The 16,687-nt window shown below is 37.8% G+C and overlaps 1 protein-coding gene across 1 annotated transcript in view; it reads left to right on the plus strand.

Annotated features, from left to right (window-relative positions):
• Positions 1-1,791: 1,791 nt before the first annotated feature.
• Positions 1,792-16,687, plus strand: part of LOC139630443 (vesicle-associated membrane protein-associated protein B-like) — a 28,424-nt gene continuing 13,528 nt past the window's right edge. Inside the window, exons 1-2 of the mRNA XM_071493898.1 lie at positions 1,792-2,040; positions 11,515-11,667. Of these exons, the coding sequence (XP_071349999.1) occupies positions 1,983-2,040; positions 11,515-11,667 (211 nt within the window). The 5' untranslated portion in view covers positions 1,792-1,982. The remainder of the gene's footprint in view (positions 2,041-11,514; positions 11,668-16,687) is intronic.

The following is a 16,687-nucleotide window of genomic DNA, read 5'->3' on the forward strand; positions in this document are numbered from 1 at the left end:
TCCCATGATGTTATTTTAGGTTGACTGTTTGCTCAGTTCTTATTGCTACGGAGAACATGGTGCCAAATAATGTCAAAACCAATTTACCACATCATGCATAATTAACCTTTTTTATTGTTGATGTAATGTAATGATTTAAAGTATTAATCACATAAAATGCTTAAAAATATTTGAAGTTTGATAACGATGATACATGTTTTTCCCTTATTTGGAAACTGTAGGCATGGATAGTGTGTGACAGTTTTGCATTGAAAAATACCATTAGTCTTGGGCTGGCCCTGGGAATGTGATTAATCTATATTATGTATATTTTTCAGTGTAGATAAGTACCATCAAATTGCACACAAATCAATGACTATTTTCTGTTCTATTCTGAGACAGTTATGTGACCACAATAGACTTGTTCACCACTTGCAGTAATACCATCAGCACTGTAGTTACCATATTTAGCTTTTTACTACGTTTCATATTGATTGTAAGAAAATTCCTGAAAACACTTGTTTGCAGTGTATTTCTGAATGTGTAAAAAGGGAATTGTCAATTGTTTACTAATAAAAGATTGACAAAAATATCACCTCTCTTGGTCCTGCATGCATCCTGTGTGTGCCTGTCTGTGTGTAGTTTTGTACTCCCTTGAGTTAGGCCCATAAGAGATGTGTGCATCAACTTCCTCCTTGGGGATACAGTGACAGTGTTGTTGGTGATTGGTTGTGTTGTTCAGTTGGCAGCCAGCCACCTGGCTATATATATATATATATATATATATATGAATTTGACACTTGAGATGTGCATTTGACTGGCAGATGGATTTTCACTGCACTTTGAATAGTGCCGAGAGGGCAGAACACTTTTTTATTTGACAACCTCTCCACTCCCCTTATAAACACCAGCAAAGTTGTATCTACTCTACATAATACTGTGCAAAAGATTTAAGAACTAGAGGTGAGGATGCTTTCAAAAACTTCACGCCTTGTTTTTAATTTATCTATGAACTTCATACAAAGTGCAGTAAGTGGAAAAAACCTAAATGAAATCAATATCCACTTTTTCTTTAAACAACACCAATTCTCCCCTGTACACTTAGGTTTTCAAGGTAGTTGACAGGTAGGTTGCTCAAAGCATCTTGGAGAACTTTCCACAGTTTTTCTGTGGATTTTGTCCCTTCATATGATCCCAGACTGATTCCATGAGATCAGGGCTCTGTGGGTGCCAGACCATCTGTTGCAGGACTCCTTGTTCTTCTTGCTTTTTTTTTTTATAATGCATGTAAAAGCATGTGGTTGATGGGAAATATGGCTGTAAACCATTACACCTGTAATAAGTAAGGGCAAACTTTTCTTTGAGGTATCAATATTATAATTAAACCTTAGATGTGGGAGCTTGTATAAATGGGTACCTGACTGTTGTTGAACAACTGGGGACCTAAAGGATCTGACCTCTTTAATCATTGAGTGCCTTTACAAGGGCTGTAAAAGTTATAATAGTTATAATAATATTAATAATAATAATTGTTATTATTATTATTATTATTATTATTATTTATTCCACTATAATAATGTTTGGTTAACCTAGCTGCTGAAGTCTTTGTGCAGTAGTGACAACCTTAATGTTTTAACGACTTCCTTTCACTCAAAAATCACAAAGTAAGGTTTCCTAAGAACTGAGGTGGTGGTCTCCCACTATCCCTGGGTGCACCCTGGCATCACCCATCATCACCCTGCTTCACCCCCCCCCCCCCCCCCCCCTCTCTGCAGAGGCAGTGACGTCACCGGGCTGTCTCTCACTCCCTTCCTGCTGCATCACAACAGCCGTTAGCAGCTCGAGTAGCACCAGTGACCGGGGGGGGACAGGACCAGGATATCCACCGTTAATTCATTGATAAAATAACTCCGTGGACGTTGCAGCACTCAACAACATCCTAATACGGGGGTAACCGACAGGAACTGGTTGCAGTGCGATAACCCCGCTCCAGCTGTTGGGATATGGCCAGGCCGGAACAGGTTCTGCTCTTGGAGCCTCAGCACGAACTGAAATTCAGAGGTAAGAGAGGGGAGGGCCCGGCTTTGGACAGGAGAGGGGGGGAACCGCCTCTGCCAGCAGGGTTAGGCGCAGGGGCGGAAGGGGGGGCAGGCCAATATTACGATAACCAAAATGGGGAGAAGCTGCAGTACACATTTGGATGATATTGCGCTCGTATGAAAAGAGTAAGACTGCTCTGAGAGGACGGCAGGTCAACTGACAGCTAGCTAGCTGGATTAGCTTCCGACGGCTAAGCTAGCCAGGCCCTGTCAAGTATTCATTCTGCAGCCTCTAACACAGGCTTTAAGTGCAAGACAAGGGACGTATGTCCACTGGGAAATAGTAATAATAATAAATATGTCACAGTAGAATTGCCATCCAAATTCATAACCTTTCGGTGTCCATGAGCTGCAACATCCTTAGCAGGTCTAGCTAGCTGGTAATAGCTCTTTGCTCTATTAGAGAGCCAGCTGTCATTTAATAACTCGACATCTGATAACTCTGCAACCTTTGCTGTTTAATATATTATAGCCACAGGTCATCAGCATGCTCATCGTTTGGCCTCTACAGTCGCAATAGACATTTGAGTGAGGCTTGGTATTTGGCTGCAAGATGACACGTTGCTTTAGGCCCAAATAATGTTACATAAACACATATGGTACTATTGTATTTGTAACAGATTACAGACATCCTGACACAATTTGAATGATTGTACCTTGCACTTAGGAGTAAGAAGCAACATAGTTTAATAGAATTATTAATAGTTTTGTGGACAGCCTCAAAGCACAGTCTAACTTAATCAGGAGTGAGTTTTGGGGACATATCAAAGCTGCAACTATTGATTGTGAATCTGCAGATTATATTTTAGATTAATCGTTTGGTTGTTTTGTTTATAAAATGTCAGAAAAATAATTGCTGTTATGTTTTCCCGAAGACAAAGCTGACACCTTCAGATGTCTTTTTTTTGTAGCTGTTTTGGATACTTATTGCCTTCAATTTGACAGACACGGTGAGATAGAGACAGGATAGTCAGGGAGCGAGCAAGGGGATGACATGCAGCAAAGAGCCACAGGTCAGACTTGAACCAGGGCCGCTGTGATTAGGACTAAGCTTTTGTGGTACACACGATACCAGGTGAGCCATTGGGGCACCCCAAGATGTCTTGTATTGTTTGCCCAACAGTCCAAAATCTACACATATTCAGTTAACTAAAATAATTAACAGAAATCATCACATCCTCAAACCAGAAACAGCACAATACTGGACATTTTTGCTTAAGTAGTTGCTAAAACTATTATTTGATTATCAATTACCAGTTTTCAATGATATCTAGCTCTTGCACATACATGGTTTGGTTTATCACTTTGGACAAATGTGCTCGCCAGATTAATGTAATGTAGTATTAGTATAATATCAGCTGTCTCCCAAAAGCAATGCATCACTGGAGTTTGGAAGAGGTAAAACAAAAACAAAATTTGGTTTTGATAGATAATGAGGCTTTCTTTTAGTATTCTCTGTTAGTTATGTAATCACATGCATCGTTAGAAACCAAACAAGTTTTAATTTTAATAAAAAATGTTCAAAATGCAAATACTCCAAACTAAAGAGGTCATCACTGGAGACCTCCACACAATAGGATGCATGTTGACACAAGTATCAATGCTCAAAACTTTGTAATATTCATGCTTTGGGTATTCATCTGCCCACCCCTAGAGTTTGGGTTGTGAAGCTCAAAGCACTCAAAAATTACACTTCCAACAAATCTATCAACACCTAAATGTGGTTCCTCTGTTTGTCCCAAAAGCCAGTGAGCTTCACTGTAGTTGAATGAGCATCAGGGATCAGCTTCAGAGCTCAGTAATTCACACCAAAACTGACTTGATTGATCACGCTATGAATAAGATGACAAGTTAGTTATATTTCTATATGTGTAAATTACGTCCACTGTGCATATAGTGCTCAAATGTACAGCAAAAGCATTATCTTTATAACTATTGGAAATGAAATATGTAAACAATGATCTGGTTCTGGTTTGCGTAATCTTCTATGAAGGGAAATACATGGTTTCCCCCATTTACAAACAATTTAGGATGGCTGTGCAGCATTTGGGTAGAAAACACATTTCCACAATGTCACATCTCATAGACATCTGTCAACTTTGGCAGCTAGCCTGATATATATTCCAGCGGGAAACAGCAGCTAGTAGCAGTGATAACGCTACATGAGGCTATTCACAAAATTAGCTCCACAGATAAAGAGGAAATGACCTGTTTGTGTCCAAAAACATCAACTGACAGCATGGTGCTGACAAGCACGATGTCGTGCTGTTTTCTTACTGCACAAGGTAGGAGCACTGGCGTGACCATTCTGTTATTATATATATTTGTCACATTCGCATGTATGAAAATCCTGCTTTTTCCTCAAAATATATCAGACACTGGATATATGCCAGATTAACACAAAAACTCACATTAGAGATGACTGCAGGGTAAGCAGGCAGAGCATCACTCCTGACAAACTGACTCACTCTGATCTTCTATTAGTTGTCAATGATTCCCAAACTGAAACTCTAAATACACATCATAGACAGGCAAAATAGAGCCTGAGCAATATTCATGACACAGCCTTAAACACACAGTAACAGTGTGTGCTATCTTACCTTAAAACTGGTGTTAATTCCTGCAGTTTACAGTGTAAAACCATCTACAGCCTTTATAAAATCCAGAGCTGTGGCCAGATCACTGGAGCTAACAGCTAATTCTGCATTCTGAGCTAACCAGCAGGTTTCCTTCTTGAGATGAAGAACATTTTCCACTCATTACCTTTGGGATTTGTGCAGTTCAGGCACAAAAACAGCCTTTCATGTTGATCTCCTCATAAGCTCTTAGTCATTTTGAGTCCTTTTCTACCACATGCCTGTGTGCACATCTTACTGATGATGTTGCTTATAAACCCTATATGTCTATATGTTTGGGTTTTTGGACAGTTTATTGGAATAACAAGACATTAAAAGACATCACCCTGGGCTTTGTAAAATTGGGATGAATATCATTCACAATTTTCTGAAATTTTATTAACCAGACGACTCATAGATTAATTGAGGAAATAACTGACAGATTAATCAATAATAAAATGAATTGTTAGTTGCAGCCCTGTTAAAGCACTTTATAACTGTATTCAACGCATTGATTAAGGTTTTGTTCTACTAAAGCTGCCTGTGTGTTGATGATATGAAGTATCTGAGTTGCATTAGTGTCAGTCCACTATGAGCTTGTGTATTATGTAATATACAAGTCATCCTATGGACGTTGTCCTGTGGCAGTAACAGACGAAGCAGACCTGACCCAAGCCATAATACTGTAGGATTGACTGGTGTAATGTGTGGCTCATTTATATATTTTAAAGCTATGTCAATGGGGTGTAAGCTCCAGTATATCAGGTGTTGAATACACAGGCAGTACTTTTTAAAGTGATCAGTTTATTTTTGGTTTTGGCCTTTTCATGGGTTTTGTTGAAAAGAGGGAAAAAATAGCAGCTAACTATGAAGCGGAATCACTGTTGCTACGGTTACCTGTAGTTTAAGATATCTTGACTTGACTCCACTGACTTGTGATGAAACTGTTGACTGCTAGCATGTTTGAGGTGTCCTGTTGTATGAGTTTAATGGAAACATCAGTTGAATAACTATTAGTCTTTCTGGGAAACTCACATGTGATATATTCACATGTGTTTATGAGCTATTGTTCACTTACCTACTACATAATTTCCTTGTTTTTTCTCTAAAATAACTCAAATATAACCAGTGGGTCCTTAATAACTGCAGCAACTAACACTTTCTGCATTTCCCTTATAATTAGGACCAAATTGCAAGAAATTTCTTGGAAACAACTAAATAAATTTATGGCTAAATGCAAGCTAGTTTTTAGGAAATTATGAGGAAATTAGCTGGACAATGTGGGACTTGAACCGTTACCAGCGTGTTACATAGACAGAGATAAAGTGTCAAATCAGATGTGTTGTGTGTCAGACAGACAGAAGGAACTATGTGTTTTACTCTATATAGGAGACAATACCACAAATCACATGCCTGCACTCAGGCCCCAAGTAATATGTAGGCATGCAGTGTGAAATAGGCACTAGCAACTTGTAGCGACTTGTTAGGCCTTGGCTCAGACCATCTGTGGACCTAATACTCTCAAATGTTAGGCAGTGGACTTTTTCATTTTTTATTAATTTTCATCTACGTCAGGGGTCATATTAACAAATCTTTACAAAAATCTCCCAGCTCCCCACTTTTTATGTGCTATTTATAAAATCCAACCTTAAAAGATGACAGTTTCGAATATTGGCTCTTCGTAATAGTTTTTTACTGCCATTTGTGGTTTTCACGAGTTGGACAGCGTCCCAAGAAACTTTCAGGAAGTAGTAGATCAGGTGTACAGTAGTCGGTGGCATGAGTCCCTTTCATTTAAGGCCTTTAGATGTCAAGCCAAGCTTGTGAGAGTCTGAATTTCCTCTCTGTTTTTGCTCAACGGGTAAGGGAAGTGTCAGTTGCTCTGGATGTTTGCTGAGCTGAAACTTTATCTTCAATCTGGTGTATGTGCTAATTCTGAAATAGCTCAATTTTTTATGCAGCACAAATGTGCTTCTCTCAACTGCAAACTTTATTCTCACTATAGTGGCTACTGTAGTGGCCTTATTTGTTGTTTCATTAGCAAACTATACTTGATTGGCCTAACTTTGTAATACTGAATAAGACCACAAGTTAAAATGTTATTTGGATAAATGGAAGTTGGTCAACAAACGCTTGGTTCCCTGTCAACACTTTAAGAAGTCAGGAGTTGTGCTTTTCCTAAAAATAATTTCACTGCTTGAGCAGCTTGAAAAACATCACCAGACGAACAGTGTCTCAAAATCCAAACCAGCCAATACTCATGTGTCCATTCACAATGTGTATGATAATTACAGATCTTAACATCCAGCAACAACGTAACAAAAAACATTGGCTGCAAATAATTTTGGACGCCCTTCAGGAACGTAGCATAATTTATGAATAATATTTGTTTTATATGGTTTTTAGCAATACTGTAAAGTTCTAAAATGAAACTTGGTTTCCGTAAGTCAGACTGATGTAAAATGTGTGGTATTGGCACTGTATCCTCTAAGTTTGGGAAGTCAGACATTCATTCGTCATTGCCTCTCACTTGAATATGAATTAGCTTGGCTCTCACCAGAGGTATTGGAAAAACACAGCACTGACTAACACTTGCCAGTTAGCTACCTGGATACATTTCACTGTGCAGTTTCTGGAGTGACCTGTCAATAAAGAAACTGATGTCAGTAATAACAGGAATACATTAATGACATCTAACACTGGTTTTGTGAGGGAGCATTTAAGTAATATGCAGAATGGGATTTATTGGAATTTAACCATGAATATCTGACCGGTGAGGGTACACTCACTCCAATATGTGTAATGTATAGATAATGTCAGAGAAGACTCATTAGAGTCTGGGTTTTCTCCAGGGTCAGTGCATTAGCCAGATTAGGTTTGCATGTTTTGGTACTTTTCTTACCGTACTCATACTAGAGCTCTCATCCAACACATTTGACTTTTCTGTTAATGTCATTACCAGTAAAGTGAAGAGAAAACCTTACATCAAAGTGGAAATTCAGTCACTTCATTCATCATTTTCGGATGAATCAGAGTGTGAGGTGCGGCTTTCTCTTGTGGCGGGTATTACATGTGAATGCAATAACTATACTTCTTAATCTATCTGGTGCCTCTGGACCTCTGAATCACTGCCCACATCTAATATCTTTTTTCAGCAATTCAAATGGAGAATTGCAGACACATGTGGATGAGATTGAAATCAGCTGCACAGATTGTATTAAATCAGCTTATAGAAATAAAATCTTAAATGTGCATATTTATTCAACTGACCTGAAAAACATGAACTATTCCTAGCAACTGCAACTGCTAGCCTTAAACTTCTGCAAAAACTAAATTAGAGTTCCCTCCATTAAGTCAAATGTTCTGTTGTATCAAGACACTGCCACTGACGTTATCACCACAATAGTCACTTGACAAAGGGGAGGCTGTTGACACTAGACAAATAATTATTCAATATTCATTGAGGACTGTGTCTGCTCGACTGAGTTTGTGTATTATCCATTTAGCAGCTAACTTGAACAGCACAAGCTAACAAAATGCCAAAAAGCAGCTATCACTTAGAAATTATCTACATGTGTGTGAGAAGGATCATGGTTTTGGTTAAAATATACACGTGTCTGAATTCAATGTGAACTTTTTCTCTATTAAACCAGACCTCAAACTGTCCCTCACCAAGTGCTGTGAGTGCTTGAATATAACAGTAAAACAGTGTAATAATGCTGCTGTCACTTCAAGTTAATATAGTACTGAATCTTATCTTATCAGCTACCATCCATCCCGCTCCCTCTCTGAATCTGCTGCTGTGTTTCTGGAACAAACATGTAACAAATTATTTGTTTTGAGTGATAATAGTAAGTAGTAATAATAAAACAGTATAGCTGAGGCTGAAGGGAATTTCAGAAGTTTTCAGGCTTTCATGATTTCACACTTTCACATTCCTCTGGGACTCTGAGGGATTTCCAGCAAACTCTAATTTGCTGTCTGATCATAGACATATCTCTCCTTGCTAATTTCTCAGCTTCTTTATGTAGTGATCAACCATTTCGGGTTTAACCATCAAATATCCCATTACGGACATTGTCAAAACTGGATCCCAGAGAGCATATTGCCAACAAATGCACTAAGTTGGCAGTTTATTAGTAACACCTTATTAAAATGAACGCAGTCTAATTTAACTGTCCTGCAATAAAGCCTACCTTCGTGAAGGTTGTAATGCTCAGTTTTTGTTCGGTCCTGTTTTTAGAGAGGTGGTGATAGAACAGTATCTTAATGGTTGTTTTGATGGCTGGAATACGATGCAGATTATGTTGCATCATACTTAAAAAACAGTTCCTAATATTATGTCCAACCTATTTATATTAGAGTGAATATTAAAATGATAAAAACTTCTTTCATAATACAGGCCAACAGCACCACAAACAGCAGCCTTCATTCAATTGAATCAGTATCCCTCTAAAACAGTTTGAACAAAAACTGAATATTATAACCTTCGTGAAGGGAGGATATATTTCATGGCTAGTGCATTTGACCACATAAGTTTTGCCTAGCTGTACCCTATAAACTGACTATGTGTGTCCTATATCTCTTACATTCTCTAAGTCTGAGAGATCCTCCACTTTAATATAGTTATGAATGGCAGAGCTAAATGAATTGTATGATTTGACACAGCTACTGTATGTGAACTCGCTGGTTATTCCCCGGCCTCCCCCACTTTCCCCTCCTTCATGTCCTCATTTCTCTTTACTCCCTCAACCTCAGGACATTACTCAAAATCGAGCATTGCCTTGACCACCATATAATTTTCAAAACCAATAGAAATAATTAGATACTAATTGGACATAGCTGCTGTCCATGAAGGTTTATAGCTTTTTAAGGACTTTAAGACCAGAAAAATATGTCAAAACATAGACTTAAAGGCACGGTTGAAATGACCCCCTTTTGAAAATGAACTTAAAGCTATTGTCTTAACTTACCCTATTAAAAAATACGCTGAAAGTCTAATCATGCCTCATGGATGGATAAGATTTGGCACAGTGTTACTTTGCTGTGGCTTTTGTTGTAAAGGTTTTCTGCATTATCGACGAATCTGTGCAGCAGCCTAATGCATCTGGCCTTGTGAGAGCCTCCGAGAGATGTGGCCTGCATCAACAATGATAGCTGTAATTAGCTGAAGCCAATCTGCATCAGCTGCTGCGCTCATGATAGTGCAGTAGTTAATGTCTGTGATTTATAGATTTGTGCACACAGTTTTTTTCTTTAAAGCTTAATGTAAATTGATACAAAAGGATAGATTAGACATCAGTAGTCTACGTCAATCTAGAGAGAGTAAAGTTAAAGAAAAAGAAAAAACAGATGGCTTTGCATCCTTCATATATTTACGATAGCCCAGTTCTCACTGGGCTGTGTTACTGAGACATAATATTTGGGACTTTAATGTGAGAAACAGACTGGAAATATTTATCTCGAGGACAGCTTCAAGTCAAATGTATTAAAGGCCTGCAGTAGTTGAATTGGCAATAAAACCATGTTTATACAAATGTCAGATCAAATAAAGAAAATATGTAGAAGAATATCCAAACTCTGGGCAGCAGACAGAATTTGTTATAATTAAATTCACATCCAGTAAAGCTTTGTTAGATCACATTTAAATGTGGTAACATACATGTCACATATTTTAATAGTCTTTGCCCACTGGTATTTCAGTAAGCTAATTTATCTGGACATTCCCATTGTTTAAAAATCTCTGAATAGCCTGTTTCTGCTTTGGACACACAGTTTAACAGTGTGTTTTTGGTTAAATCAATCCTAAATATTTAGTAAATGTTTCTAAATTTGTTTTTTTATTGTGACAGAAAGTGTTTCAATATTAGTGCTACCATATATTAACAGCTGCAACAATGATTACACAGTTAGTCGCTTAGTTGATCAGCAAAAAAATGATCTCAAACAATTTTGATCAATAAAAGCCAAAATTCACATTTCTGTTTCTTAAGTAGCACAGTTTGATACTTTTCTTTGTAGAACTGGATATCTTCAGGTTTTGGACTATTACCAAAAATGACATCTGAAGTCATTACCTTGGGCTTTGGGAAATTTGTTTGAAAGAATAAACCATAAATAGATAAATTGAGTAAATAATCAATAGATTAATTGATAATGAAAATAATTATTAGTTGCAGCCCTACATAGATTACATCTACTCAATAAAATGAAGCTCCTACTCTAGGTTTATCTTTGTTATGTCATGATGTTGAAAATAAAATATGAAGAGCCATGTGTGCCTGAGACGAGCTGTTTACTTTGCTTTTCCTTTCAGCTGCTGTCACTGTTTTTTCTTGGTGCTTCCGCTGCAGCAGCGTATAATGGATTTGCATTTTGATGTATTTTGATCAGTTCACTCAGGGAAACTCATTTGTTTTGATTACTATGTCATTTTCTCACTGCGCAGGTTACACACATTATGTGTTGTTTGAGTTTGTATGCCAGCGGCAGTTTCATACTCCATTAGTCATTTGCATGTGTCATTTTTTTTTTCTTTGACATTCAGACAATTGTGTCTTAGAGCTATTGCTAATATCAACATTAAAATGGATCTCTGTCCAGTTTTAAGTGTGATAATTTGTTGCCATTTTCTGTGGCTTGTATAGTTTTGGTTTTGTCTGCATTTTTTCTTTTTCAGTCATTGATGAGCCTTTTCTGTTTTCATTTCTGTTAAAGGTTGCACTCTTTAGAAGACATAAAGATGTTTTCCATAACTACCCTAAGACAGCCTTGTCAAAAACAGACTTTTAAAGTGTCCACCTTGTCTCCCTTCTTCACAGGTCCATTCTCAGACGTGGTCACCACAAATCTCAAGCTCTCCAACCCTACAGACAGGAATGTGTGTTTCAAGGTTAAGACGACAGCACCGCGTCGGTACTGTGTGCGGCCAAACAGTGGAATCATCGATGCAGGCACCTCAATCAACGTATCAGGTAATACATGAGGAAACTGAGGGATGAAAGCAGTGTAGGGCAATGTAGCATGCCAGTTCATTTACTTACTTATTTACCTGTGTGTAACTATGCTGAAACAAAAGCCAGTCACTGGAAAATTTATTTGACAGGTTACTTTGTCTTTTTTATAAGTCTTTTATTGCATTAAATACAAAATATTTTCTTGTTACAGCTTATCAGTGTCTTACAGGGTCTTCTCCCTTTTTCTGTAAATATCTGGGTTTTTTGACTGTAGGTCAGACAGATTCTGCAATTTGAGAGTATTTGTTGTTTTTGTTGAGGCTTTCTAGACTACAAGATTGATAATGAAAATAATTGCTTGCAGCCTTAGTTACTACACCAGGGACCTGTGAGACTGACTATCTGAGTATATCTGACTGGTTTTATGTGTATCTTAATTCAAATAAAAACAAGCATATGAGAGAATTACTCAGTTTAAGCAACGAAGGCAAGCTATTATCTCTCTAGTATCCTAAATGGATTTATTATTACTATATGAACACTCATACAGCTACTTTCCCATAACGAAGTATTCCCTTGTTCTGTTGCCCCATGTCCCTCCTGGCAGGCCTTATTCTCAGTCATACACTTGGAGGGAGACAGGTACAGTATAATGTTTCCAGCCTGTGCCTCCTCTGCCATTTACAGCCACAGACTCAATTTACAACCTCTCCTATCTGATGTCAACAACTGCAAACTATGTCACTGGAGCCTGCTGTCAGTAGTGGGCGACAAATCAGCAGAGTCCACTCTGTCAGCTACACCCGCATTTTTCGCCCGGATTAGTCTGAGAAAGGTCACAGATTTGAGTCCCAGATGACAGCTTTTCTGAGAATGTAGTCAAATGTATTCAGCGAGCATTTAGACATGGTCTGTAACCTCCTTTCTGTCCAATCTGTCTCCTGGGCAAACTGAAGTTTACATGGTGTTATCAAAGCAGTGCACTTAACAGGGTAACAAGTGGTTGGGGGTTCTTATCTTGCAGGCACTGTGTGCTTTTAAAATTGAACACACAGATTATGATACTTTGATGGAAAAACTCAAGTTTCATGGTAAACCTGCACCATTGATTTGACCTATTTTGGTTCACTGAGGAGTGTGTGGGTGTGTACAGCACTGACTGACATCTTCCTGACTCTCCTGTTAGCTTTGTTGCACCTTCATTGATGGGGTGCTCCAAACCCTGTGCCGGTTGCCTGTTTTTTCCACTCATTTCAGTTCAATATTCAAATTATACCATCTAGAATCAATGGCTCTGTGCTGCACATAAACAAAGCATCATCAGCATTGCAAACAGTACAGATTAATAAACACATATTTCACATGACGCGTCGTGGCAGCATCTCCACTACCTGTTGCTGTTTGATTAGCAGCTGACAGAGAGTTAATGCCATACTGCCACCTTGTTTGCAGTCCATTTAACTGTTTCCCCAGTTTTGTTGCTATGAAACAAGCACCACACTGACACGGCCAAACGGAGTCTATATTTGCATGTGCATATTTGTCCTTGACCACGTTCAACCTGAGTAGAGGTCTGATGTACCAGAATGAATGGTTGAGTGTGCAGGGCCTTTCAATCATAACATAAGACTCACATGAACTCGTCACTATATCAGTTATATGATATAGAAATAAATATTGGTTCATGTTTGTTTTTTCTGTTATTTTTGGACTACGAGTAGTGCAGTGGAGCAATTTTTTTTTTTTTTTATGAGTGGGCCCCCATTTCGCAGGTGATGCCATACCCAGTCCTGTCAGTATATTCCCACCCTCCCACTAATCATCAGGTGGTGGTAAAATACAGCAATGCACCAGGAAAATCAGTAAAGAAGAAGACTGCAAGCAGATAAATACACAGCTTTCAAAATGCACTGTTCAAGTATCGGATTTGCTACTGTTTTTAGCAAGAAGGAAATGTTAGACCTCAAGGATACACACAATGTTTTTTGTGCAACACTGCACAAAAAACACTGACCATAAACACATCTTTGGTTTATTTTCAAGACATCTCCATAGGGTAGAGTTGCCTTGTTTTTTCTTCCTGGCCTTAGAAGCTGCATTACTGCTAATTTGTAAAAATCTCGAACACATCAGACAGTTTTAGCTGAGTGAAATAAACCTTTCTTTGTTGTCTTACCGATGTTATAAATAAAAATGTTCTTGTGTAAAGATACTCTGAAAGTACAAATAGTCCTTCCCAAAATAACATAATCCATATTGAGGTATTCAGGCAAAAGTATTGTTTTACTCAGTTGTTGTTAGCACAGGATCTGTAATTTGGTGTGGTCCAGTTTGTCTCATTTTTGACCTGTAATTTTTTAACTGAACAGCACAAAAGCTATATAGACGTGCACTCTCATCGAGGTGAGAGGGAACTGTCTGCCACGGGATACCTACAAACCCAACATGTGTCATCTACTGGCTTAGCTGAGGATAGACACAGGGCTTTTGAAGCTCAACCCAGCTGTAACTGTATACGTTGAATGTAGCCACGACCACAGGAATGTTGCTGAGCTAGATTGGTGTTATGTAGCAGCATCCAGTGGAAAAATATGTGGCGTGAAAGTTTCAAAAATCCTTGTGTCCACAAATATTGAGCTTCTTCTGGGAACATGTCAAAGTTTGTCTGACATGTTTGGGACGTTTTATCATTCCAAGGGAGTCAGAAAGCAAAAGAGCATACCGCATTAAAAAATAACAATTCTTTTGTTGCAGTTATCAGAATAAGCTTCTTTAGCTTGTACATATTCATGTCCATATGCCACACAAATGCTCTTGGTCTGTTCCAATATACACAAGTAGTTATGTGCTGCTTTCTCAGTTTCAATGTACAATTATTGTGGCCAGAATCATCACAGTAAACTGGATTATCATAGTAATGATCAAACTTCCCTAACATACTACTGTTAGTGCTAAAATGTTGTAAAATTACTTCATACCATGATGTCATGATGTCTTTGGATTTTATTCAACCCGAATAAACTGAACAGTGAAATGTATATTGCAGCTTTGTTGAACTCTGCTAATGAACTAATATCAAATACACTAAAAACACCATGAACAAAAGCAGGTTTTTTGTTTAAAGTTTAAGAATTTTGATTGGAAATAGCTTCAAATGCACAATCTGTGTCTCTTAGATTCTATACATGCACCTACTCATGTTTTCATACATGTTAATAGTTGGAAAAGAGCCCTGTAAAGAATCCTGTACACTGTACATTTGTATTTTATTTACACTGTTTCGGTCCTCAGACCTTCATAAGTCCAAATGCCTTATGATTGTGACAGACCACATTTTATGAAGAAAACACATACCACAGCCAGAGACGAAGCTTGCATGTGAGGAAGAACATCATTTGCACACATTTTGAGGCTGGGAGTTTCCTCTTTGTCAGTCACGTAAGATGCAGCTCTCTCTCAGTGATCATCGATCAATAAGGAAATGTTAGCATGGCAAGTGATGGGGAGAGAAGCTAGAGCTAGATAGACAAGAACCCTGGGTCTCTCTGGTCATGCTGTTTGACTGATTAAAAACACACTAAACAAAAAAAAAACTTTTAATAAAAGGCAGGCGCCTGCTGAAAATGAAAATAATTAGTTATGGTTAAAAGACATTGTTGGTGGCATTGTCCCTGCAAATATGTTAAACCATGGTGTAGTAAAACTGGTGTATTATCACATCTCTATTCACAAGCTTCATTAGCTGTTTTACCCACCAACTACATTCTTATTGGAAATGACCTCTGAGTAGTAGCAGATTTGTTCAAAAGTTTGGTGGATTGAAGTGCTGGTGAATGGTGGGTTATTTCCCACCCTGGTGGTATGTAGTCAGTACCTTTTTCATTTTGAATTATATTGAATAAGAGGACATCCAGGAGAACACAGCCAGGAGTGTGAGACCTTGCTACTCTGAGAAGCCTGAATATAAATACGTTTTATGAGTGTTTGCTCTTACATGTCGGTGAGTTTTCCCTCCAGGCCTGTATCTCGACAGCTATGGTTGACTTCACTCTCTTCCCTGCTCCCACGCTATATTGTCTCGGTAGGTTTGTTGATCTTTGACCAAGTTTTTGTGTTGAGTAATACAGAACAAAGTGGACAGGAAACACCCTCCTACACATAAGGCTTCTCTGAAAATTGTGAAAAGGTCACTGATACTGAGCCATATGGTGTCATGTGTCATATCATATCTTATTTCATATTATGTTGTGTGGTAATGTTCAAACTAAGGCTGACAGGTAGTGAATTTATGTCATATTATTATATGTATATTATCACACACAGCTTTAGTTTTCTGTTATACTGTACAATGCTGAGAATGTACTTTAAATGGGTCAAAAATGCTCATCTCATTTACACTTTTACTGAAGCTAAGTGACTGTTTAAAAACTGAAATGAAAAGCAGTGTTTTTTTCCAATAGGAAGGACATATGAAACCTCTACAAATCAACAATTCAACGGACAAAGCAAAAAAAAATTCAGCCACTATTTTGTTGACTGATTAATCATTTCAATCATTTTCCAAGTAAAAACTTAAAATATTCACCTATTTCAGCTTCTTCACTTTTGAGGAGTTGCTCCTTTTCTATGTTTTATATTAGTGTAAACTGAACATTTTTGGATTTTGGACTGTTGTTCAGACGGAACAAGACATTTGAAGACATCATCTTGGACTCTTGGAAACTGATGGACAATTTTCATTATTACTATTTGTTGTTATTTTACAAACAAAGCAATCAATTGATAAATAAAAAAAACTAAGTTGCAGCACTCCATGGCACCATGGTGTTTGAACAGAACTGAGCCATGATTGTTGTTACGTGTTACACCCATAGCTCCAGAGTAGCACTGAAACATAAACTTGATTAATCAATTAATCACTCAGTTGACTGATAGAAGATTAATCCACAACTATTCTGATAATTGATTGATTATTTAAGTAATTTTTCAAGCAAAAAAATAAATAGTTCTTGCTTGTTAAATGTGAAGACTTTCTGCT

The sequence above is a fragment of the Trachinotus anak genome, unplaced genomic scaffold (genome assembly GCF_046630095.1).
Source record: "Trachinotus anak isolate AG129_WGS33_773 ecotype Australia unplaced genomic scaffold, CSIRO_AGI_Tana_v1 ptg000013l, whole genome shotgun sequence".
Classification (NCBI taxonomy): Eukaryota; Metazoa; Chordata; class Actinopteri; order Carangiformes; family Carangidae; genus Trachinotus; species Trachinotus anak.